The 27577-nt window shown below is 41.2% G+C and overlaps 1 protein-coding gene across 3 annotated transcripts in view; it reads right to left on the bottom strand.

Moving 5' to 3' along the window:
• enox1 (ecto-NOX disulfide-thiol exchanger 1) overlaps positions 1-27577 on the bottom strand; it is a 144954-nt gene that overhangs the window by 19126 nt on the left and 98251 nt on the right. For all 3 annotated transcript variants that reach the window (XM_085249109.1, XM_085249110.1, XM_085249108.1), the window contains exons 5-9: positions 19392-19559; positions 18209-18415; positions 17260-17493; positions 7297-7509; positions 2933-3039 (exon numbers count right to left, since the gene is read on the bottom strand). In XM_085249109.1, coding sequence (XP_085105235.1) covers positions 2933-3039; positions 7297-7509; positions 17260-17493; positions 18209-18415; positions 19392-19559 — 929 coding nt within the window. The remainder of the gene's footprint in view (positions 1-2932; positions 3040-7296; positions 7510-17259; positions 17494-18208; positions 18416-19391; positions 19560-27577) is intronic.

Genomic DNA, 27577 nt, shown 5'->3' with positions numbered 1-27577 from the left:
GTACAAACAGATTGCTTTGATGCTAAAGAAAACTTTAAAACAAACTCGCAGCCACCTCTGAAGTTATAAGAAGCTTCTTTTATGCACTGAAACACTTCCAAACTTTGAGCTGGTGTAGTTTGATGCACTTCCTTTGGGCTTTAAATTCACAATAAAACCAGGATAAAAAAACAAACCACCCAATAAAGACATACTCTAATAAATAAGAGTGTGTGTGCTTTTCCTATTTTAAGTGTGAGGCTATGTCTAGCATTCTCGATGTGTAGCTCACTCAGTCACTCATGTATCCTGTTGTTTTATTGGTTCTCTGAGTTTAACATGCTTTTTACAGCACAGAACAGCCAGTGTCAATTATACCACTTTGTTTTATATTATTTTATACTTTAATTATTACAACAGTATGTTGTTGTTAACCGGCAATAATACAAATGAATGTCATTCAATAACAACTGTGGGTGAATTTAATCTGTGGCTCTCTTCCCCAGCATGTCTTTGTCCTGTCCTCCTCCCCTCACCCCCAACCAGGCAGATGGTTGCCCCTCCCCCTCTAGCAGATCCAGGGTCTGCTGGAGGGGGAGGGGAGGCCATCTATCCTGTTTCCTCCTTAAAAGGGAGTTTCTCCTTCCCACTGTTGCCAAAACGCTTGCTCAGAAGGGGTCATATGGTTGTTGGGGTTTCCTTCTCTGTATTATTGTAGGGTCTTTACTATATTAAGTGCCTTGAATTGATTTGAATTGAAGTGAACTGAATTTTTTACCACAAAGCGTCCATTCAGATATCGGAAAGGGTTAAAATTGGATTTTGGCTGCACTGATGCGTGGCACCGTGGTGGCTACATCCAGTTTATGGTGGCAACTCAGCCGTCACATTGTTGCAATAAAAACATTTTGCGGCCTACCTCCCAGCTCCATTGTCATCATTCCCATTGCTTTCATGAACTAATCATTCATCAAGCGAAGCACATACGCACGAGATGTAATAGACTGAGAGCCTTTTGCCTGCGTGTCGTATTATCTTTCACTTCTGCAGAAGTTGCCTGTGAATCAGATCTCTGCCATTTTCGCCCATATTCATTAGCTTTTCATTTGTGGGCTGTGATTTCACAGACCATTTCCTAACAGAATAATATCCATCTTCACTGAGGAAAAATGTGCAGCCTGCTTCCGAACAGTTAGCAGAGACACTCCTGTTGTTGTAGAAATATGGATTCATATAGACTTACCATGAACGGTAGCCATTAAAGGAAGATCTCACAAGGGGACTGAATCTTACTATAGATGAATGAGAGCCTGTGGAATTCAATACCTCTTACCCAGAATATTAACTGTGGTGACACCAATGCCTCAGTCAAGACCCTTGTGTGTCATACAGTTTTCGCTTTGGCTACCCAAAATATAAAATACCAAAATAAAGACAAATGAAAGAATACAAACATGCTAAGAGGATGCCTTTCATTATTCGCTTTTCAACCTGGACCAAATCACAGCATCCATCCATGCATCCATCTGCCTATCCAGCCATCCATCCGCCTATTCATCCAGCCATCCAGCCATCCATCCGTACATCCATCCATCCGCCTATTCATCCATCCATCTTCCGTTTACCAAGTTCAGGGTAGCGGGGGACTGGAGCCTAACCTAGCTCTCACAGGGTGAGACTGGTTCAATTAGTGTTGGTTAATAAAGACAAGATGATGTAAATAAAATATCTCTAGTTCACGCTCAAATGAAAAGACAAAACAAACAAACAAAAAAGTATAATAGAAGTTGTTTTTTTTTCTGCTTTATGTATCAATGCCAGCAAAGTTTCCATATGACTGCACAAGGATCTGAAGTGTTCATCAAACCAGTGGAGTGAAAGCTTCCGACAGTGAAGTGCTTTTTATCCTTTAGGTCATTTATTGGACTTTGCTTTGTTTTCAGCTCCTTTTGGTGTTAGTCTTAGGTTTTATTTTAGGTCTCAAAAATAAAATATTGGCAAAGGCACTGGCACTTACATGGCACCTGTCTATTCAATTTAAGTACTACAATTCACCCACTCACTCACATTCATACAGTGCTTTTATCTCTATCTAAGCACATGTGCATAATATTCACACGTGCTCACTTGCCGATAGATGCATCAGGGGAAACTCAGGGTTCAATATCTTGCACAGGGATACTTTGACAGATGGACAAGAGGAGCCAGGGATCCACCCACCAACCTTCTGATAGGTAGACGACCCACTCTAACACCTGAATGTGCAATCTCAAAGCTTGGAAATGCTTAGAAATCATCATTTGAAATTGTGTGCTGGAGCCAAAACACAAAAACTAACAAAAAACACATACTCCCTTTGACCCTTTGTGATTTGAAATAAAATACACAAATTCAAGTACATTTCACTTTTATCCTTCCTTCGATCACTTTCCATTTCTGCATTCTAAGTTTGTGTATTCAACCCCCTCACCCCCACAGAACAACAAACCCACAACCTCCACGTGCGCCAACAGGCTGCTCCACGTCTGAATCCTCTGTGGTGCTGCCGTGTGAACGGGTCTTCCCTCTTTCGCGTGCAGCATTCTCGTCTTCGTACTTGTTTTCTAGATTTGACTTGGGATAAATAATTGATTTGAGACTTAACCCTGGAAAGCAGTGTTGCCATAGCAGCGTCTCACACTTTCGAGGAGGCATCAGATCTTTGCTTTACATTGGGGCTGCAGGGATAAAGGGAGGCCCGGGCGATCAGAGGCTGCTGTCTGCCCGTCTGTCTGTCTGTGAGGGCGAAGCATCCAGCAAAACAACAACCCAGACACTGAATACAACAAATCCTACGGGACTGTGTGTCAATCAGCCAGTTCTCTCCTGGGGACTCAAAAATGACAGCAGAGAAGAAAGCAGTGAGCCAGGGTGGGAGGAGAAAACAGAAAAAAACAAACAAAGGTATACCAACCTCACACTGCTTGCGCCAAATGTCTATGTTCTTGCGCTGTGCTTTTGAGAAATGGTCCCATGCCTTTTGCCGGGTGGCAGCGGTGAAAACGGCGGTGATCTGCTCGACTTTGGGGTGAACGGGGAGGAGGAAGAGGAAGAGGAGGGAGGGTCAAGACAAAACAAGCCGTTTATGTAGCGTTGTAGCACTGACTGAGGCTCGTACAGCAGACAGAGGAGAGACCGTGGACATGCACCGACCACAAGCGGCAGGCCACAAAGGTCTTTCGTGTTAAAGGAACAGTTTACTCCAAAACTGAAGTCTGTGACATCATTTGCTCAAGTCAACCTCCAGGAAGGTTTACGCTCTATTTGTCTTTATCAAATGATTTTTTTTTTTCCTCTTGGTTGTTTCATATCAGTCCAAACAGCTTCCATAGATGTTCCTCACTGCTATCAAGGGCTCAGATGAAATGCTACCATATTTCAGAAAGCAATAAGAAAAACTAATCAAAATCAGCCACAATTGCCTTCATGCAAAATCTCAAATATTACTTTACTGGATTCCAATTTATACTTTTGAACTCCTGACTCAGTGAGCAGATGATGACAGGATGACTGTACTTGGAGTAAAGTGCTCCTTTAAAGAAAGACTTTTATCTGAAGAATAAATAGGAATAAATTTCAAAATAAATAAAAAAAACCATTCAAGTCTTATTATTACATGACTTTGGAGTAAATTAACAGAGAGTTATGCTTAAAGATGAAGACTGAATAAAAATCTTCTTTGCCATGAGAAAGATGAAAAACAAAATGCTCTAAATGCACTGAATTTTTATCCTCCACCTTCATGTAAGAGATTGTTGGAAACAAGAACTCGGGCATGCTAATTAAACTAAAGTGAATAACACTGATTATTTCAGTACAGTGTTCTGCTGTTACCTTGAAACATAACGTCTGCTATTGTTGCGGACCGACCAGTCCAACCACAGCAATTGCCCTCCCAAATGTCAGCTGCCTTTCCCGGCAGGACAATGTGCCAAGGAAGGAATACTTTGAGATTTTCACAACCTGGATTGGGACCTTGAGAGAAATTGCTCCAGATTCACTGGAGCTAGCCTGCTTCATGGAGGTCCTTCTCTAAAACAAGCAGAACACAAAGGTTCAGCTGCTGTAATCCTGTGCGAGCCACAGCGGGATCCCCCTGAGGTTCTGTATCACAGCCCTGATGAGTCTGAGCTGTTTTGGTGATGTGATGGGGACCTACGTAGTGTTAGGCAGGTGGCTTTAATCTTCTATCCAAGCAGCATGAGTCTTGTACAGCTTTCCAAATAAACCTCTTTTTTTTTTAAAAAGGAAAAAAAAAGGAAAAATCTGGAGTGCAGTTGAGCTTTATGAAAAAGTGTTTTTTTTTTTTTAAAGATTCTACTCAGTGAACAACAGTGCTCAGTATAAAGACTGCAAACCACACGAACAATCCAAGGCACTCTGAGGCTTGCGATATAATGGTTAAATATTAACCCTCTCAAGGCAGGCGTTGCAGATTTGCAACAGTTAAAACCTGATTAACCCACATACATATTTTATGAGTTTTTTTTTACTCAGAAGTACCACTGCAGGACTTTGAGCCTGAGAGGGTTAAACGGTTCTCATCATCATACCTCAAGTCTCAGAGTGCCTTTGCTTTTTTTACCTATTGTTTGCAAACATGTTTTTACATGAGTGATTTCAAAAGCTTGTCTTAGTCTGACGGAACAGCCTGGAATGGCTGTTAAGGGTGACCACATAGAGATCTAAATCCAAGGCAACTGGCTGGATGCAAAACACAAGACCAGATGGAAAATGCATGTGTCTGCTAAAAGGCGTGATCCCTTGCAGTGCCTATCAACACTGGCGTCCTGCAGACTTTGTTTCACTTTCAGCTGAAGAAAAGTGTCTGACATGTGGATGCTTTCCACATGATATAAAAAAGCTACCATGCATGTGTCCCACTGGCAACAAACACCGGCTCCTGGCCACATTCCTGGAGCCACTATGGGCCGAAATTACTGTCATGGCTGAGAGAACAAGTTACGATTGTGTTGGATAATTAACCGCAGTTGATCATGCTTCAGTCAACTTGCAGAGCAATTAGCCACAACTGGAGTCTTTGTCATCCAGCTGTAGTGCTGGTCAATAAACATCAAGCAGTGTTTATCTTCTCTGTGCCATTTGATTCATGGGAAGCTATCCATATCTTCACACACGTGCACAAGCTAATATGCAATTTTCAGGGCTGTCTGTAAAGCTGCGGGAGACTCTTAGACTGGCAGCTGGAGAATGTTTTGCATGAGTCCTTGTTTCCTTGAATCTCGGAGGTGGTGAGGAAATATGTATTAGCACAGCCTTTACAGACAAATGCATGTCAAATAGGAAAAGCTAAACCAGAACCATCCTCTAAAAGTTTAAAAGAATTCATCTAAAATGTGTGTCATGTGATGAGCAGGTCTCTCTCCTGGCCAGTGCTCTGTACTTACATCTCATCACCTGCAGCTTCACTTCCCACTGGACTGACAAAGGCAACATTTATCCAGAATGGACTGTGAATTTTAGACTCCATCAGAAATGTAGACATGTCACATGGGATATTACATGTTTAATGTTAAGGAGAAGCTATAATGGGATCAATCTGTGTGCAAGAAATTACTGGATGATTGGGGAGGATTGTCTATAACTTTGTAACATCCAATCAGAAGAGACACACTTCCATTCTGCATGAATATGCTGCCTTGCATTTTTTCTGTTGCTCTGACATTTGATTTGTGGCCAAACACTTCCAGTAACGACATAACTTTACTTTGCCAAACCTGAATGAACCTATACCAATGTCAGATTTAGCCTTTTCACATATCACAGAAGAACTACTGGCAAAAAGACAAAAACAGTAAAACTGTCCATTTTCTCACTCACCTTATTTACAAATGAACACGAACCGTGAAACGACGCCAAATATGCCTTTTTCTGAACGTAACATCGGATTAAATGTGCATTAAGTGATATTTTTGACCCTTTCAGCTCCTAGTTTTGGTTCTGTGCATACTTCTTGCTGCTCATGTGAAATATATTACCTTTGCACACTTTATTTCACATACTTCTCTCATTGGCGATGTTTAGATCGTATCTGAGTGTCAGAAATCTTAAAAGCATTACATATTAGCAGATGATCAGCCTTAGCTATTATTAAAATAGGTTTCAATTAACATACAAGTTCACTTGGTTAACTGTTTCAGGTTAACTCCTTCTAGGAGATAGGATTCTAGGAATTAGAAGGTAAAGTTACTGTTATGTATGTTACCTGGTAACAGTGGAGGAGTTAAGGGTTGTGTTATACACATACTTTCCTTGGGAGGTGGTGAAGACCAAAACTGAGATAAAACTAGAGCAAATGTACGACATCAGGTGGACATGGATTCCTTTCCATTTCAGTGGTTGTGTCTGTTGCTGCTGGACACAACAAGTGATTATCGTGTTTTTGTAAATACACTGCCTTCTAGTGGTCAAAATTCACCTAATGCAGCTTTAATTGCAGACTTAGCTAAGTGTCAGTGAATGGGTGCTATTTAACCAGTGCTGTTTCAGAGTAGCATTAGCATGCAGTAACAGAGCAGCTGTGGTTATCACTCAGTGTGTGTGTTGGCATTTTTTGAAGGCAGCCTGTGAAAAGGTCAGGGCGCACTCATGCTACTGACTCTGAAACCTCTGTGCGACTGACCTAATCACCACTGCACAGCGCGCCGAAGATAATGGAGCTGATGGTGAGAGAGATCGGGGAGTGTTGTCATGGAGACTGGGCCGAGATGCTCACAGAGTAAATGACTTGCATCAAGACGGGCTTTGAAATGGATGTGGTGAAAATGGCTTCATGGTCTGCACCACCGTAATCTGCCACTGCACCACACCCTGCAGCAGTGTGAGAGACTGCAATCAGGAGTAAGCTCACACTGACGGCACACGTGGTGGCACGAGGTCAAAAGTGGATATCTATTAACTGGTTTTCACCTAAAAAAGTAGTACTGTTCAGTCTCAGGTGCTTAATATACAGCACTTTAGCCAAAGTCTTATGTGTTTAAACATCCTACATGAATCGATTGACTTAACTGATTAAACTGAAGGTGCAGTTGATTGATGGCTGTTATCCAATCATATGATTGTCTCTAGTTCATGGTTCTCTTAAAACTGGTGAAACAGAATGAAACTTGCTACCTGCAGTGTGAAGAGAAAACCACTGGTTGAACTTACCTGTACAGCTTACACTTACAACGGCAAAAACTTCTCACGTGAGACGTCCTTTGTCTGGAAGTTTTTTCAGTACGTCTTTAAGTGTGTAAAATATGAAAGCGTCCTTACACTGATTTAATATAGCCAGCAGGGCATTCTTGAAGGCCTCTTTGGCACGCTCCAACTCCTCTTCATGCTGAGCTTTCTCACTCATCAGTCGTCTAACGTGGCTGTTGGCCGACTGGATCATAGAGTAGAAGTGATTGGCGGTGCGGCGGTTGACTTCGCCTCTGTCGATCCAGGTGAACAGAATGGCTATGGCCTCACTGAACTTATGATCATCTGTGGAAACAAGTTGAAAAAGGTAAGAAAGAGAGGTATGGCAGTTCTTTTTTTTCAATACCAACACCAGTGATACTTTTAAAAATGAACTGGACTGTGCTTATAAAGTGCATTTCAAACCGTACTGATTCAAAATGACTATAAGTCACATTTAAACATCAAGTATATTCATACAGTGCTATATTTTATACACTCTACCTCACATGCTTGGACAATTTGGAATAACAACTTAACCTAACAAGCATTTCTTTGGACTCGGGGAAGAAGCTGAAGTGCCCAAACCAAGGGAAGAACATGGAAACTTCACACAGGACGCCTCCCTCTAACCAGGAGATTCAAATCTTTGCTTGTGAGGCAACTGTGCTCACCAGTGCACCACAAGTGCAGCTTTCACATGATGACAAAATGTTTGTAAGTAAGTAAAAGTAAGTAAAATTGTATTTATATAGCACCTTTCAAGATAAAAACCACAGAGTGCTTCACAGAAGCTAAAACCTAAAAATAAAAATTCAACCAAAAGCAAGTTTAAAAAGATGGGTTTTTAGCTGTTTTTTAAAAGCAACCACGGAGTCCACAGATCTCAGGCTCAAAGGGAGAGAGTTCCACAATCTGGGGGCCACAGTTACAAAAGCTTTGTCGCCTTTTGTTTTCAGCCTCGTGTGTTGGACAGCAAGCAAGCCCTGGTCACATGACCTCAGGCACCTGCTGGGAATGTATGGATGTAAAAGTTCACTTATATATATTGGTGCTTGTCCATGCAGAGCCCTGAAAGTCAAGGTCAAAACCTTAAAGTGGATTCTGAATTTAACAGGGAGCCAGTGCAGCTGAATCAGCAGGGGTGTGACATGGGAAAACTTGGAGGACTTGGTCAGAAGCTTTGCAGCAGCGTTCTGAACAACTTGCAGATGCTCCAAAGAGGCTTTACATAAACAAGTAAACAAAGAATTACAATAATCCAGACGAGATGAAACAAATGCATGAATGACAATTTCTAATTCGGAGCGCGATACAATGGGACTCAGCTTAGCAATGTTTCTCAAGTGATAAAAACAGGAGCGAACCAAAGATTTTACATGAGCATCCAAAGTCAGATCTGAGTCAATAGTAACACCAAGGCTCCTGATAGACGGTTTGGCAAATGTAGCAAGTGGACCCAAGTTTTTCATAACACTAGATACAAAATTTTTAGGAGCACAAAGACTTCAGTCTTCTCCTCATTTAGTTGAAGAAAGTTTCCAGCCATCCAACCTCTAATGGAGTCTATGCACTTATGCAAAATCTGTAGCTTGGAAACATCATGGGGCTTAAAGGAGATATATAACTGAATATCATCTGCATAGCAGTGATACGAAATGTCCTTAAAAGTGCTCAATAAGTGTTGAAGAGGAAGTAAATACAGCAAGAACAATAAAGGCCCCAAAACTGAACCTTGTGGCACACCATAGGCAAGAAAAGTAGAAGAGGAACTAGAGGTAGCCACAGAAAAGGATCGTTCATGCAAATAGGATTCAAACCAGTCCAAAGCAGCCCCTGATATACCCACCCAGTGTCTCAGCCTATGTAGCAGAATATGATGGTCCACAGTATCAAAGGCGGAGGTCTGTATCTGTATCTTACTGATAACTACTGTTTGTCTTATCTTCTTTAATCAGCTGTTATATGCAAGAAATTGATCTAAATCCCAACAATGACCTCAACGGCAGGGGTCCTTCAAGGTGAATAAAGCTGTGTTGTGTAAGTACATTTCTCATTCATTTCCCCCATACATATTCAGTGTAGAGTGGAGTTGTAGCCCTGCACTTCAGATGGACATGCAAGTGTCCTGGAAGAATGAATGGTACAGAACTAAGGTATACTATTTCTTTCCATTGCTTTCAGCATCTTTCACGGTTCCCTGATAATTGCCTTGTTTTTAGATAGCTTGACCTCTGACCTTGAGGGTGAGGTCACAGAGATTTGAACTTGTATGAGATTTTTAGTAGATGCTCCTATGGTATCAATTTGAAACTCCTGCGCCAGTTCATTCTCGAGTTACTGCACTCACAAACTTGGGTGTTCACGTCGCCAGCCTGCCTGCCTGCCTACATAATGGGATGCTTCTGTAGTAGATATGTGGGGTAGTCGTGAGGTGCCACTCCTGAAACAAGAGCTGTGTCAAGACTCAGGCTCAACACTTTATCAGTCTCAACACAGACGCTCCAAGCACTTGCCTGTCCTCAATAGTCATATCCAAACTGCTTTTAATTCCTTGATGGCAAAGCCCAACTTGACAGCTCTAGGTGACGGCTGAGGGATATTCTCCTGAAGTCGAGAACTCCCGACCAAAGTCACTTTTGATAGACAGATGTTTTTTTACATTTTAATTTGAGAGAAAAAGCATTACAGCTGCTTTAAAATTTATACATTCACAATACTAAAATCTCTTTGGACTCCAAGTCTCTCCCCCAGCACGCCGTGTCTTGGTACATCACACCAAATGGTGACTGAAGAGTATGATGTGAAAGCCGTTTCATGGGACCTTTAACATTCACTCAGCCTAAATAAACAATGGAGCAGTTACTGGGGACTAAATTCCTCCTCTGGAGGCCTTCACCGTTCACGGGTCTGTGAGCCACGTCACAGCCGCTGAACACAAAATGCATTTTTGATTTTCAACTTTTTCAAGCACAACCTTAAGCAGCGCTCGGTCTCAGTCACAAAAACTGCGGCGTCTCGGCAGGCTTCCGTCGAGTGCATTCGCTTCCATTTGAATAATAATTGAATGGTGCCACGGAGCCGCGGACGACGGCAGAAGAGAGTGAATTAGAGAGCATTTAATGAGCTCAATACCCAGTGCAACACAACCTGTAAGAAGACACTTTCCCCCACTCTGATAAAGCCCCATTCATACACAGCAGCAGATTACAGTCACATTACAGCGAGCACAATGAAGCACTGCTGAACAGGGACGAGCGGGGGAATAATGGAAATGTATTTCCCCTGCTGTTTGAGGTGAAGAATGAATTGAAAAGGGTTATTCAGAGAGAAAACATGCTTGTTTATGTTAGGTATTAGAGGATGGATGGGAACACTACACTGAGGCTGAGGTTTGGGTTTTGTAGATAAACTGGAGATTCTGGAGCAAACAGAAGCAACATGCTGCTGGTTTTCCAGAGAGATAGAACAGAGCCACAGATAAACACAGAAAATGGCAGACATAGAAAAGCCAGAAAGGAATCCTGTTTAAAAAGTGCTATTATTTATTCTTAATATAATAAATCCCTGATCACTGTAAAGCTGATTTTGGAAGACAGAGTTTTGATGCTTCATTTGATAACAATGCACTTGCGACTGGACTGCTGCTATGTGTCTTCATATACCAAGTTTGCTTGAAAGGAACTAAATGTGAAAGCTTGTGATTCTTTTTCTTATGGGATTGCTGTTGTCACGCCTTAGTGATTAAAAGCTGGAGGAGGTGGCTGGGAAGCAGAGATAATCTGCTGGCATTTGATGATTTCATGTCTCAGAGACCATCCTTGTCATGTCACAACACTTACATATGACTTCAACAGATTAACTGATAGGATCGTGTTTGTTTGTGATTTACTAAAAGTTTCTAAAAGATCTGATTATTTTCTGTATAATGCTCTATATTTAAATCATTTCTGTTCCATATTTCAGCACCAACTCTAACCTATAAACATCATAAAAAACACAAAAGGCAGTTTGCACAGAGCTCTATCTGGAACTTCTCTCATTCGCTTTGCAAATATACAATGAAAACGTGGATGGATGAACAGATGGATGCAGTGTTAGATGTAAAAAAAACAAAAAACACCTTGATGGTACAGTCTTTTTTTTTTAACTTTTTATAATGTGTTAGTCCCCGCAGGGAAATTACTCCCCTGCATTTAACCCATTCACCCAGTGAAGCAGTGGGCAGCCACCAATGCAGCGCCCGGGGAGCAGCGTGTAGAGACGGTACCTTGCTCAGGGGTACCTCAGGGTAGCTGTTCAGTGGAGTCGAACCCCCAACCTTCCGATCACGGGGCAACCACTCTACCTACTGAGCTATCCCTGTCCCATAAAAGTAAAAAAAAAAAAAAAGTAAAAAAAAGTGTTAGATGTAAAAAACAAACAAACACCTTGATGGTACAGTCTGTTCTGTGAAGAAGAAAACTTCAATGACAGGTCTGACATTGAGACTTACCTTTAATGACTATCTGAGATAGATGTAAAAATGGGTTCAGAACAGCAACTCAAACTTGGATCAATAAAGCAGATTTAGAAAGAACAGATATGTCTGTCTGTACCTTATAACACCGACTATGTGCATCATCCCAGTCCTGCATCCCGCCGTGCCTAAAGTCAGCCACAGTTGTCCCACTGCCAAAGCGTACTAACATTAGCAGCCTCAACGACTACCGACCAGTTGCTCTAACACCTGTTATAATGAAGTGCTTTGAGAAACTGGTCCGACGTCACATCATGTCCTGCCTGCCACCCACACTCGACCCGCTCCAGTTTGCATACAGAGCTAACAGATCAACTGAAGATGCCATTGCTACAACGCTCCACACCACCATCTCTCACCTGGAAGTGCAGGGCCGTTACGCCAGGCTGCTCTTTGTTGACTTTAGCTCTGCTTTCAATACGATACTCCCGGACAGACTAATAGATAAACTGCTGGAAATTGGACTTCCTTCTACCACCTGCCGCTGGATCAGAGACTTCCTCTCAGACCGTGTACAGAGAGTTAGAGTGGGGCCTCATCTTTCCTCAGCCCTCAGCCTCAACACCGGCTCTCCACAAGGCTGTGTACTGAGTCCCCTACTGTACACTCTGTACACACATGACTGTGTTAGTTCCCACCCAGACAACACAGTCATCAAGTTTGCAGATGATACCACCGTGGTGGGGCTCATCTCTGGGGGAGATGAGACTGCATACAGAGCTGAAGTTCAGAGGCTGTCAGATTGGTGTGCAGACAACAACCTGGACCTCAATACCACCAAAACAAAAGAACTGGTAGTTGACTTCAGAAGGAGGAAGTCCGAGCTGCAGCCTGTCAGCATCAACGGGGAGTGCGTGGAAAGGGTCTCCAGTTTCAAGTTTCTGGGTGTGCACATAGACACAGACCTCCAATGGAGCTCTAACACCTCTGCGGTCTTAAAGAAGGCCCAACAGCGTCTCCACTTTCTGAGAATCCTCAGAAAAATGGACCTGAAGAAGGAGCTGCTGACCGTCTTCTACCGCTGCTCCATTGAAAGTGTGCTGACATATTGCATCGGTGTGTGGTTCTCCAGCTGCACCACAGCAGACAGAAAGGCACTCCAGAGGGTCATCAACATGGCCCAAAAAATCATTGGACATCCTCTTCCCTCCCTGAAGGACCTGTACAGCACTCGCTGTCTCAAGAGGGCATCCTACGGGACTGCACACACCCAGGACACCAGGTGTTTAAGCTGCTGCCGTCTGGCAGGAGGTTCAGGCTGCTGAGGTCCCGAACAAATAGACTCAAGGACAGCTTTTACAACAGGGCAATAGCCCTGATCAATGTAAATAGCTGACCTGACTGGATACCTCCCTGGACTTTTTAGGGGGGCGGTAACAATGTTTAAAACGATAACAATAATATTTATATTTATAACAAGGTGCAATAATAATTAATGTGCAATAATAACAGTGTGCAATACACATACACTTATTCTTCTTTTTTATACTAAGTTAATATACTGTGTTGTGTTGTTTGTTACGTTGTGATGTGTCATATCGTGTCGTGTTGTGTTATATGTAGTGCCGACGTAGGACAGTTTTTCCAATTTCATTGTACTACTGTACCATGTATGACTGTGCAATGACAATAAAGAGTTATCTTATCTTATCTTATCTTATCTTATCTTATCTTATCTTATCAGTTTGAGTAATTCAAATCATCTGGATCTATTGTTGCACGAAGCAAGGACCATGAGGGTTTTTACCAGTTCCCATGGAAATAAGATATATCTGATTCCCACTGATGGTGGTAATGTGTTTCTCAGCAACACTTTATTGGCACAAAGGTCACAGTACGACATGAGGTGATGTTATTATTTCTTTTTGTGTGGGTGTGGGAGTTATTACAGTCAAGATTTTGACTTTCTTCTCTTTCATGCTTTATTTAAATGATGCCTGCAGTGGATCTGACCGCACATTAAAGATGGGTTTAGGTCGAAACACAGAAAATATAACAATAACACTAGATGCTAATGTTTAGTTTGCCTGCTCAATCTGAGACAACATGAAGGTCATCACAATGCATGAAGGCAATAACAGTAATAAGCAGTGCGCTGGATCTGAATGTGATTAAATTGCACTAAATTGCAAGTGATTCCAGCGCCGCTGTTTTTATAAACAGAGAACATTTACAGCCTTTTACTGTAAATATGCAACACTTTCAATCACTGGAGACAAGAATTAGCCACAGCAGAGTGGAGGCAACACGGAGGAGGTGGAAGAGGACGAGGAGGAGGAGGAGAGTGACCTTCACAGCAAACACCCCTCATTGCTCACTTCTCACTTATCAAAACCACTGCCAACTCAGCCCCACACTTCATCCTCTCCCATCAATTCTCCTCACGTGCAGAAGGAGCAGGTGGGTGCAGGTTTGCAACAGTACAGAAAGAAAGGGAGTGGTCCGTGGTATTAATCCCATTACACAGTAGATAAATGGGGGCTTGAAAAACGTAACTCCTGTAGTAAAACTGGGCTGATTTTAAAAGGGAAGCATAACGAGGACTTTACCTTTCTTTCAAATGTCTCCTGAATTATTCATTGTCACGATTCGTTCTTTTATGGAGCACATTTCTACTCAGGTTTAAAACAGCTTGGAAAAAATACTTGGTGTCAAGCATGGGAAACATCTGAGATCAAACCAAGGATTGCTAAATTTTACTCAAACACAACATCTGAACTGCATTCTCACCACATTTTCTGTTAATATAACAATAAATATTATATATACGGATTGGTGCTGCAGCTGCAATGATGCAGACGCTATTCGGTACATTGTGGTGAAGAGAGAGCTGAGTCTGAAAGCGAAGCTCTCAATTTAGTGGTTGATCTACGTCCCTACCCTCACCTATGGCCAAGAGCTGTGGGTAATGACCGGGAGGAGCCCCCGGAGCAGACCCAGGACACGCTGGAGAGATTATCTCTCGGCTGGCCTGGGAATGTCTTGGTGTAGCCCGGAAAAGCTGTAGGAGGTGGCTGGGAAGAGGGGCATCTGGGCTTCTCTGCTTAGGTTGCTGCCCCTGTGACCCGGCCCTGGATAAGCGTGATAAGACGGATGGATGGATGGAAGGATATTATATATATATGGTCAGAAACCCTTCTCATTACATTGTACCACACTGGGTATGCACTCAGTGTGATTCTTCAACACGCAGGGTTTGCCAGTTGAGGAAAGATAACAGAGGAAACTTCAGCATGTGTCAAAGGTTTTTGGATTGTTGCTTTGGTTATTTCTTGTTTTATATAGTAATCTATCTTTCTGTTTGTTGCTGCTAGCTTTACTTCATCTTACCCACAATTTACCTACAGTCACACATTTTTATACTTGCATTTTACCTTTGTTCTTTGGTGTCACTTTCCCCCCCAATGACTTAGAAAAAAAAAATCAAATTTTGGATGAAAATGGACCTTTTCTCAACATTAGCCACATGCTACAAGTGAAATGTCCACCAACTTCCTGTGAGAGTGGTAAGACCAGGAAAGCACATTTGCATTCATTGTAACCAGGTGTTGTGTACTGTATGTTCAAGCTAGTCCAGTTTTTTTTTTATCAAGTAATGCTAACAGCATGGCTCAATCCAAGTATCTTTATGTCTGTGATAAATTTGGTGATCATCTGACTTCTACTCCAGTCACCAGCGCACACATAGACACACACACTTCATCTATGACAGCTGGGAGGATCCTGCGACTTTGAAATGGTCGGCAAAATGAACTGATGGATATCTTATTATACAACTTGGAAAAAAAGACAAATACTGCAGCATCACAGGTACTTTAGATCAGCGGTCCCCAACCCCCGGGCCTCGGACCGGTACCGGTCCGCGAGTCGTTTGGTACCGGGCCGTGAGAGTTGAGGCTCAGGTGTGAAATGTATGGTTTTCAGGGTTTTTATCGGTTTTCAGCGTTATTTTGTTATCGTTTTTATCGTTAACTCGGTTTTCCTGGGTCTTTTCACGTGTGTTATGAATAAACCTTCTTTTTTTGGTACCGGTACTAGTTTTATTTTGTTGTATTTATCCGCGACACCTTAAAGGCCGTCCGTGAAAATAATGTCGGGCATAAATCGGTCCGTGGCGCAAAAAAGGTTGGGGACCGCTGCTTTAGATAATGTTAGCATCCAAAGTATGTTTGTTAAACATCAACATCAGTATTTAGCTCCAAGCTTCATATTGTGTTGCTGCTGCCATAAAAAAACAGCTTAGAGTCTGACAATTATAAGAGGTTGTGTTTTTTGCTGTACAAGAAGTCAGAGAAGTCATCTTCTTTCTTCCTTTCCAGAGGAAACACAGGGCCTAAAACGATGTATTTATGACTCGATTAAATCTGTAAACGAATTCCAGAATCCTACAATGGCTTACTTAATAATGCATATCTTACTGGATTATAGCTGCTAGAAGCATGAAAAGAAGAAATAAGCAGGAAGCCACTGAAGTTAATGAGAAAGGTAAAGACACATAAAAAAAGCGCAACTGTTTTGTTTTATTTTGCACTGTTGAGAACTCTGGTAAGGCTTTTATTTAGCAGTTCTTGCTCCATCTCAATCGTGTTTGTCTCCTTTATTGTTCACAGTGTTTGTACTGATGACTGAATGCGGAGAGCTCACAGTCTGTGCAGACATCTTTGATAAACACTTGAAAATCTAATAACTAAAATCCCACTTCTCCAGTTGCTTTTATTTCTCTCCCTTTAAAAAAATATCTGATACTCTGTTGTCACAAAACCTATTTCTTATGTCACTCCAGAGCTCTCTGAGAACTGCTGAGTAATAACTGCAGTTTTTACAACAACACACAAAACACTGCTGTAAAACAAGAAATCCCTATACAGGCTGATGCAAACATGGCTTCTTGGACAGTCTTTGAGTGTTTCCCCTGTGTTTGCGCACTGTTTGCCTGCATTATACTGTTGCCATCAAACACAGTTGTTTATCAGTGGCTACAAACGGGGGGATGAAGAATATCAATAATTGTGCAGCTTCCTGGACAATTAATTCATGCATGTTATTGGGTATCACAGCAAGTGACCTAAGCAGGAGATTATACACACACGCACACACACAGCAACAGATGTGTTGCCAATCAAATTAAAAGCGTTGTTATCTGTGACCTACAAATCCGCTTTGAAACACATCAGAGACCACCTGACCCAAACCACAAAAACCTTGAACAGATTCGGTCCAACCCTGTCACATTAGTGATCAAGCTCATGGTTGTGCTGGCCTCTGCAGTCTTTGGGTTCCTGCCCTTGCCAGCACACCAAAATTAATTTGGATACAGCCTTTAAAGGAGGAGCAGGGGTTGTTTTTCTGTGTGCATGTGTGTGAAATTTGCCCTTTAGAAGCATCAAGAGCTGACTCATCACCTGATATGAGTTAGCAATGAGATCAGTTGATCTGCTAAGTTTGTGGCACAGTAAACTTGTCGTATAGTGATGGAAATTACTTTCTCAATGCAAAGCTAATGACACTTTCTCTGCAAACTCATTGCCAGTGCTCACCTTTTAGTCTGTCTGCTAACAGTGCTACCTCGTGTTCAGAGTAGTGCACAATCGGAGGGGGAGATGGTGGCCGCAGTCTGTCTTCGTGGATCTTGCGGCGGTGTCTTTCCTCTCTGGCCAGTAAGCGCTGTTTACACTCCCACTCATAAAGGTCATCTCTGGCCTGGGCAAAGTCTACATGGATCTTCCCAGAGTCCTTTTTATCAGTGCTGGATCCGATACGCATCCGATACCCTGAAGAGGAGAAGGTAACACCATTATATTTAGGCATTTTCTACAACAGGTAGAGGCATGTCATTAGATTTGATCTGCCAGGCAGAAAATCATTAGGGTGAAACATGAAGATGATGAAGAATTATGAAAAATACAGTTCCTTAAATATCCACCTTAGACTGGGCCTAAAAATAAGCTCTTCTCACCCTCTCTTATAATATCTAGTTTAACAGTAGAAGTAGAAACAATCCACAAAATCAATTGTGGTGTCTATACTACTTTTCTTCTTTATGACAACTACCTGAAGGTGAATTTTATATAACTAAGCAATGAAAAATTATAATAAAGCTGAAAGTTATGCATAACAAGAGAGCGGTCAACTTAATAGATAATGATAGCTAGGTGCTACATCATCTTGTTTAGCATGCAGCTGTACTAAAACACACACTAGCAGATCTGCTGTTATTCTGAGTACATTTTATTAAAAACACAATTGTTTTTAGCTAGCATTTCATTAGCCTTTCACTCCAAACTATGGATACACCAAGCAAACCAAGCTACTCAGCCAAAGCTAGCATTAACAGATAACTAGCCAACTACCTTTTTATCCCAATATGGCCCGCTTTGTAAAAATCAAAACAACAACAACAAAAAAAAAACAAACCAAGACAAACAAATGAAAACAATATCCGAACTGCAAACTTGAGGCATTGTATTTCCCAAGAAAAGTGCTCACCTGACAGGTAAATAGCCTTGTCTACCATGAACTCCTCACTGAAGCGGATGTGGCAGAAGTTCTTCTTGCTCTTTCGGATGGCGGTGATCTCCCCACATTGGTCAAACACTTCCCTGATGATTTCCTCTGTGGCGTTCTCTGGCAAACCCCCCACAAATACTGTCTTACAGCCGGGAGGGCGCTCCCGTGTCGAGGGAGGAGGAAGGTCTGAGGCACAATAAAAGGACCGGTTACATGATTATATGGCCATATCATCCACGGCTCTCCTGCTACACTGCAGTTTAAAGAGGAAAAGTATTGACTTTTATGTCAAGTTTGAGCAATTAAAAAGAAAAAAAAAACAACAACATTTAAATAATAACATCTAATATTAAAATAGATTCCATCTCACATTTATGCTAATTACCTAAGTTACAGCCTGTAAAGTCTCACCACTAGATATGAGCAGACTGCAGTCAACTGAATTCAGTTTTTTAACCACTTCAAATTCTGCTACATAATTCTAACTATGTTGGCTGCTGTAGGACAAACAACTCTTGTTGCCTTTCATCTGTTGTTTAGTGTACGCTCTCAGCCTGCTGTTTACCTCAGCTGTCAATACGTGTCAATGCATATTTTTCTGGATACAGTGATACTGAGGTGAGTTGTTGAGGATATCCGAAACTTTTCTGTTGGTAAGCTCTGCTGTTTTTGACAGTGTTAACTGCTGTCAGTCGGCATTAGTGAAACTTTCTTTGAAGTCGAGCTAACGTTATTGGACTTGGACATGTAGCGAATAAACTCTCATATGGTCTGAGAATGTAATCAAACTGTTTATGAGAGGAAAGCGTCATTTCTTTGGACACTCGAGTGTAACATTAGCTGGCAAAGTGTTATAAACAGCTGTTGTTGTTTAGCCAGCTCATTATTATCATTATATAAAAGATGGAGCTTGAGATGAGGAGGAAGAGAATTCAAAAATGCTTGTTGCATTGCCTCTTTCACATTTTTGCTTCTTTGTTGAAGGAGACAACTTCTGGACTTTTTTCTATTAAATAAGTATATAAACATTACTGACTGTACCTTTGAGCTAATCAGTTTACTTTTACTAGCCTGATTTTGCTGTCTACCTTTACTGCAAAAGTCACACCCCTAAAAGTTTTCAAGTAAAGTTTATCGGTTCTACATTAAAGTACAGTCTTACTAGGGTTCTGAGGGAAGAGAGTGCAGCTCTTGCAGTGGATGATCTCCTTGATGACGGGCATGTCGGGGGGAACGGGTGGAGGGGGGACCAGGCTGATTCCTGCTATCATGGGGTTTATGGGTGCAATGAGTCCCAGCCCAGGGTCGAATCTCTGGATACACAGAGAATCTGCATGACAGAATAACAACAGATTACACAACAAAAACCATAATTTTTCATACTTTCTTTTCCAGTACGTAAAGAATGATATAGTCTGATTTCAGTCATGCTAGCGCCATGTCTCTAGGGATGGTGTGTGTGCTGGTTGGTGAGAGATATAACATCTATCCAATGAATGGAATGATGTAATGTTTTGTAAAGACATTCACGGTGAGCAGAGGTTAAATTCAGTGACTTGTTCTAGCATCATCACAACGTTTACATTTGTGGCTGTGAAAGACACATTTCAGCAACTTTTGTTAGCAATCCTCCCCAGAGGAAATTCTCTGTCACTGTAATTGACAGTGACACTGTAATTTAGACCATCCAAGGTCTAAATAGGAAAATATTGAAAAGTCTAAATGTGTGAAGAAGACACATTTGACTTCATATTGTTGTGCTTTATTTTTAAATATCACTGTTATTATTATGAATATATGGGTATTGTGATGCCGCTGTTGTACATTTGCAATGCTTCACTTACACCTCAGTGATTGCCTCACAAGTTGGTCCTGAACTGGAGTTTCCACATGAATAAATTCCCTTTTCAAACGCTCATAGTTACCATCATTGGCACCGCCAAACTATTCAGGGGAATGGTTTATTCAGTACCAAGAGTTGGTATATTTAAGGGCCGTTATTAAACCAGTGGATGGTTTATTTATAGAGAAACAGGGCATATTTATAGAGGAAAGTGAGCTAAATCGGACAATAACCCATTTTTGTGAGAGGAGAAAACAAAAGCATTATTGGGTTATAATTGCACTTTAACATTTTTAAATCCTGTTGAAGAACCAATAAAACTGTTATTGTTGAGGTTTCTGTGTAGGTTCTTAGTTATCCAGGTCATGTGTGACTGTCGCTTTCTTTCCAAGCTCCTTTGACTATTGTTGAATTCATTAGGACTCTGGGACTTAGATGGCTGGAAGGTTGTTACCGTTAAAACCCGATTAGTGGTCATAACAAGAGCTCGTATATACAACATCAACCGCATATGCAGAAGAGAAAAGGAAATTAGTTAAAAAAGAAAAAGGAAGTATAAACCATCACTCCCTAGATAAGAGATAAAAGAAAAACTGGGGACTGGATCCTTGGAAAAGGACAAGAAAATATCATCTCGAGTGTACTAATGGGAAAAGCGCAAGGGAGGAGAGGAGAGAGAGAGGGAAGAAGAAAATCTCTGTTCTCTAGGACAAAGAGAAAGTGAGGAAGAAGGGGGAAGATAAACAGTGAGAGGACAGAGGCGACAGGAGCAATGCTTCAGCTGTCTGGGTGAAAATAGAACAGGCAGGTTGGAGGAGGGCGGAGCAGCATTGCATGTTCCTATCTTCAACACTGCAATAACAAGGGAGCGGGAGGAACAAACCGTCAGCAGAAAATCACCCCCACCACCCCACCGCTGCCCACACAGCCACAACACCACAGAAAATAAAGTGATTCAGATTACAGGCGAGGGAAGCTGTCACACTCGGAAAGGACAAACGTCCCTTACAGAAATTCAATAAAAAATAAACGTTTCTTTTTTTCCTGCTTTGTACAGAGGATTGATAGAATGCACCAGTGATTTAGTGCGAAGGCTTTTACTCCTGCCGGTCTGAACATTCAGCACACTGCAAGCCTTCGTTGGAAACAATCAGCAGCTCACAGGAAGCACAGGAAGTGAGGCGCTTCAGTTAGCTTGGGATAAAGGGAAAAATATAAAATTACCAATGGTATTCTCAAACCGCTCACATTTCTTTCCTCATAGGCAAGGCAAGGCAAGGCAAGTTTATTTGTATAGCACAATTCAACAACAAGGTGATTCAAAGTGCTTTACAGAGACATTAGAAACAAGAACAAATAAAAAGCATGATTTAAAATTGATTAAAACAAGCAAAAAAACTAACTAACTAATTAACAAACAAACAAACAAACAAAACAGTATATAAAATCAAAACAGATAAAATCAGAACAGTAGATAAAATCAGTAGTTAAATGTAAGTTTTGAAATTTAAGCTTAAAAGTGTGGATTTTGTGCTTTATTCAAATGCAGCTGAGAATAGGTGAGTCTTCAACCTGGATTTAAATAAACTGAGTGTTTCAGCTGATCTGAGGCTTTCTGGGAGTTTGTTCCAGATATAAGGAGCATAAAAGCTGAATGCAGCTTCTCCGTGTCTGGTTCTGACTCTGGGAACTGATAAAAGACCGGATCCAGATGACCTGAGGGATCTGGAAGGTTCATACTGGGTCAGGAGGTCATTGATGTATTTTGGTCCTAAACCATTTAGAGCTTTATAGGCCAGCATCAGAACTTTAAAGTCTATCCTCTGACGGACAGGCAGCCAGTGTAAAGACCTCAGAGCTGGACTGATGTGGTCCACTTTTTTGGTCTTAGTGAGGACTCGAGCAGCAGAGTTCTGAATGAGCTGTAGTTGTCTGACTGATTTTTTAGGTAGACCTGTAAAGATGCTGTTACAGTAATCAAGCCTACTAAAGATGAATGCATGGACTAGTTTTTCCAGGTCCTGTTGAGACATCAGATCTTTTATCCTTGAAATATTCTTGAGGTGATAGTAAGCTGACTTTGTTATTGTCTTAATGTGTTTTTCTAAGTTTAGGTCTGCATCCATCACTACACCCAAATTTCTCGCCTGGTTTGTGGTTTTTAGATGTATAGATTGAAGTTCTCTGGTGACCTGTAATCATTTTTCTTTGGCGCCAAAGACTATTACCTCAGTTTTGTTTTTGTTTAGCTGGAGAAAATTGTGGCACAACCAGTCATTGATTTCCTCAATGCATTTACCAAGAGCCTGCACAGGGCCTCGGTCTCCTGGTGACATTGTGATATATATTTGTGTGTCATCTGCATAGCTGTGATAGTTTATTTTGTTGTTGTTTATAATCTGTGCCAGTGGGAGCATGTAGATGTTAAACAGAAGGGGTCCCAAGATGGAACCTTGGGGAACTCCACATGTGATACTTGTCTGCTCAGATGTGAAGTTACCTATTGATACAAAGTATTTCCTGTTTTCTAAGTATGTTTTGAACCAGTTTAGTACAGTTCCTGAAAGAACTGTCCAGTTCTCCAGTCGTTTGAGTAATATGTTGTGGTCAACTGTATCAAATGCTGCACTGAGATCCAGTAAAACTAGGACTGACATTTTTCCACTGTCTGTATTCAGACATATGTCATTAAACACTTTGGTCAGAGCGGTTTCAGTGCTGTGGTTCTGTCTAAAACCTGACTGGAAGGCATCGTAGCAATTATTCTGTTTTAAGAAGTAACTGAGCTGTTGAAAAACTGCTTTTTCAATGATCTTACTTAAAAATGGGAGATTTGAGATCGGCCTGTAGTTGTTCATTTGTGTCTTGTCAAGATTGTCCTTTTTCAGTATAGGTTTGATTACAGCAGTTTTTAGTGATTCTGGAAACACACCTGATAATAAAGAAAAGTTGACGATCTGTAACAGGTCTGACTCTAAAGTCTTTGAGACCTTTTTGAAAAAACTTGTTGGCAGGACATCTAAACAGCAGGAGGAGGAGTTCAGTTTACCTAAGATGTCCTCCAGGTCTTTGCTGTTAATAGGTTGAAACTGTTTCATGGTGTTTAAACAGTTTTTTGGTGGACACAGTACATATCCTGGATCTGCTGTTGATGTACCAATTGCTTGTCTAATTTCTTGGATTTTTTCTGTGAAGAATTTGGCAAAGTCATTGCAGGCCATGGTCGAATGAAGTTCAGCTGCCACTGACACAGGAGGGTTTGTTAGCCTGTCAACTGTAGAAAATAGGCATTGCAAATCCCTTAAAACAAATGTGCCAAACCCTGTGGTTGCTGAAATGAGTCCGGTTCTAAAAGCATCTCACTCCCAAGAGATGGATGCCAGGTGACCATACCCAGGTGCTAGCAGAGGCTTCACCTCTGCTAGTTGAGAGCTTACCTGTGGTTAATTGCACCCAGCCAAAAGTTATGCTTTTGACAAGTCATTTTCATAAGTTAGGGCAGCAATGAAGCGTCTCCATTTTTGTCCTTCCTTACAGTAGCCAACTCATTTGTATGTTAGTCAACACTATTTATTACATATCTGCCTCTTTGCATCTATACCATACATGAAGGCAACTACTTCAGTTTGCAAGTGTTAGCCGATAACTTTACACTCCACCGGCTCGTCACTTCTGCCTCCAAATGACCAAGATGACAGAGGATTGATTAGATGCTAAAATGTTAGATGATATATATTCATCAAATATTTTGTGCCTCTCAGATAAGGTAAGTGATGCTCTTATTCATTTGTTTTAGATTGTTTTTCTTTCCATTCACAAGTAGATAAAGGTCTTTTGATGAATTTCAATTAAAAAAATGTATATAGCACCAAATCACAACAACAGTCAAGATAAGAACCAGGCTCAGAGAGGGGCGCCCGTCTGCCATGACCGGTTGGGGGTGAGGGGAGGAAGACGGGATGAAATACACAGTGTGGAGAGAGGAGCTGTAGTAGGGAGCAAAAAGGAAAGTTTTACACCTAATCTTAAAAGTAGAGAGAGTGTCTGTCTCCCAAATGCAGGTTGAAATATCTTGTTATAGGGCCATCAGCCTGCAGCAGATATTCATGAGGATGGGTGTGTTACATATGGAACTGACAAAGATTCAGACTTTGGAAGGATGAGGACAGTTTTGGAGAGCATTCCAGAAGATGAATACTACTCCTTAGATTTTGTCAGTCCCCACGCTGCTGAGCTCAAGCTGAGATTTGCACAAAGGGAGTGATGTGGCCTGGTGCTTCACATCCTTCAATAAATAATACATTTGATTGATTATTAGATAAACCCTCCACATAAAAGCCTCATAAAAGCATTTCTTGGAGAAAAATGGCCTTTATGCTGGTAATCTTTGGTCAGCACAATGCTAATAATTCCAGACATATACTAATTTGTACTCAGCATTAGATCACACCGAGTGCTGCAGGGTAAAACACATTTTGTTTAGCAAAGAGAAAAATGCTTCATGTACTCTTTATTACACATCTTGAGGCTTATAAAAAGAAAAAAAAAACACTTGAGAGATAATCCTCCATTAATCTGACCACATAGAGCCAAGATGCATTCAGAGATTCTTCAGGTCTTAGGAAAACTCATTAAAACGGCATCTGCGATACCCTCGACAGGTAAATTACACATCTCCTTGCCACACATTCATCATAATCACAAAAGGCTGGTTTTGTTCATAGCTTTTCCTCCAGGAGCCAAAGTGATTCAAGCCAGGTTCATTTCTCTGGCTGAGAGCTCTGCTGCGACTGCCAGACTCAGAAACAGAGGAAGGAATATAAGGAAGAAAAACAAACACACACACACACACACACACACACACACACACACACACACACACACACACACACACACACACACACTAGTAACTGAAAAAAATTAAAACCAGAGCCATGAAGTAAAAAGACAGGCTCTGACAGTAGAAAAACAGTGATCGTGCCTTTAACTGTGCTTATTTAGTACTATACACTGGAACCACTGACAGAAACGCGTAGCATTGACCGTGCTGCGAAACATCTGGCTGTGATTAACATCAAGGTGAGAGCTCATCAGTCACGACACACCCATACAATGAAAAGTGAGCATTTAAATGTATCCTAATTGTAATCTTAACACAAATCACACTGGAGCTCTGACCTACATGGCCTCGTTTTTAGCCCTTAACAAATGGGTCCAGGTTTCACACATGTTTCCAATACTTTACAATATCATAACAAATGACTCTGCATATTAGTTCAAAGTGTTGGTACTTGTAATAAACTTAAATATATATACTTTTTAGATTCTGGACTTTTTTAACTGCATTACATCTGTGCAATAGCTAGGGTTAGCAGGATTAACATTAAAGTTTGCTTCTTATAACACAGAACGACAGAAGCTGCAGTTAGGAAAGTTTACCTGCTTTATTTTTAGTCTTGAAGATTGGCCTTTGCACCTTTTGCTTAATGTTGCATTGTGACACTGTGGGCGTATAAGGAGACGAGACGACGAGAGGGCATCAGGTTCTTACAGGATTCTGTTTATTTTGTACAGATAACACAAAATGTGAAATGATGCAGCATCAATGGTCATTTACTTTTGTTTCAGGCATTGCTTCTGTTGATTCTCACTGTAACTGTAACTCAAGTTAAGTCCAAACTAATTTATAAATAATTCTTGGTTTAAGCTGCTCAAATACACAGCAGGAAATTTGGTTCGCCCACCAGCTGCACTGGGCCCAGCAATCTTTAAGTCTTCTCTAAATTCATCAGGTCCACTTATGTGATGTCACAGGCTCCGCGTGCTTTGTCCTGCAGTGGTCTTTTTATATAGGGTCAAACAAACAACCTGCAAAAATCCAAACTACTATCAAGAAATCACCAAAGCAGACTGAGAGAACACAGATGAAACATACACACCAAAGAGAGATAAAAGGGCACAAGATGAACTGAAATGAGGCAGAGATGTGGGTGGGGAAAAGAACAAAGGGGAGCCACATGAGGAACTAAACTTCACAATAAAACACAAAGTAAACTCAGATCCACACACACATACTATTTTATTACTTTAAATAAAGTCTCTGAATACTATCAGCACCTCCTAGAAACGTATGAAAGCAGAAACACATGTTTCTGTGGTATGACCCTTCAAAAGACACATATCTGATCCACTCATCCGTCTTTTTTTTCTGTCCGCCTTTCATTACCTAAACGTTCCCTCCCTCCCTGTAGTTTAACAAGGGAAGAGAGCTGCAGATGTTGCCAGAGGTGTAGTCTCATCACATCATCAGAGTGAAAGAGCATGTCATCATTTTAATATTTCCACTCGGATCCACAGGAATTTGGTTGCTATGATGCTGTTTGTCCCTCCCTACAACAGCTCCTCTCTCCTCATTGTGGCTTCACTCAGTTAAATCCATGCATTCAATTATTCTGGACTTAACACACACACACAAACAACAACTCAACAAATCTCCCCACGTGCTCACATATTAAAGCCCCACAATGCAGCACTTATACAACGACAGCTCTTACATGGTAACACACATGCGACCATAAAGCTCAGACAAATCCCCACGTCTCAGAAAGACAATTTCGTAAATAGATCCTGAGGTGAAATTAAGCCCAGAGAAAGAGAAAACGAAACAGAGCAGCTAGACACAGAACTTAGTGTAGTTTTAGTTGAAATAACAAGTGAGAGCGGTTAGTCTGGAGCACAGCCACACTGTACACCCTGCTGAGGGACACAGAAAGCTCAGTTTTTAGTTGTGGCCTTGCATATATTTCTCTGGTTACACTTCATAGTCCGCCGGGCACTTTTTGAGGTATATGGTTTACATATGAAAAAAGAAGAAAAAAAAGAGAGAACAAAACAGCAGTATTTATTATGTCCAGATGTTTCAGTTTATATTGAGACGAATGCTTTTTCCAGCCCTGCCCTCTTTAGCAAAGTGTCACAGTTTGATATATCTGGAAAATTTCTGCCTGCTGATGCAAGAAGCACTCTGTTCTTATAACAACACACAGATTATAAGAAAATGTCCAGCGTTCATAATGATTAATATCTGCTTTGTGGTCCAGGAACGCTCCAAAGATTCACAGGAAGAATCTGTTGGGGGATAATTACAGTTTTTTACAGACGCTAGGACACATTTCTCAATACTTAGGTCACTTTTGCAAAACTCTTCACACAATCCTCCTAACTGACCGTCAGCTTGGCAAAGCAGTTCATTTCACATTCAAAATGCACTACAACTACCAAAACACTTCATTCAGGTCTCAAATAAACTCATTCTTCCAGAACACTAGCAAAGGTTGACAGCCGACAAACACACTTTGTCACCCACAAAACAATGACCTAAAAAACACTAACAACATGTAGCATTACACAGTGTTTTCTTGTGTAAAACAAGGACACATCTCTGTTTATAATTTCAATATATGTTACTGGAATGAATCAGACATCATGCAGAATTCGTTAATATT

The sequence above is a fragment of the Mchenga conophoros genome, linkage group LG16 (genome assembly GCF_057382185.1).
Source record: "Mchenga conophoros isolate Kocher_MC1m ecotype Shallow Benthic linkage group LG16, M_conophoros_male_GT1.1, whole genome shotgun sequence".
Taxonomy (NCBI): domain Eukaryota; kingdom Metazoa; phylum Chordata; class Actinopteri; order Cichliformes; family Cichlidae; genus Mchenga; species Mchenga conophoros.
This window is presented reverse-complemented; position numbering and strand designations above follow the sequence as displayed.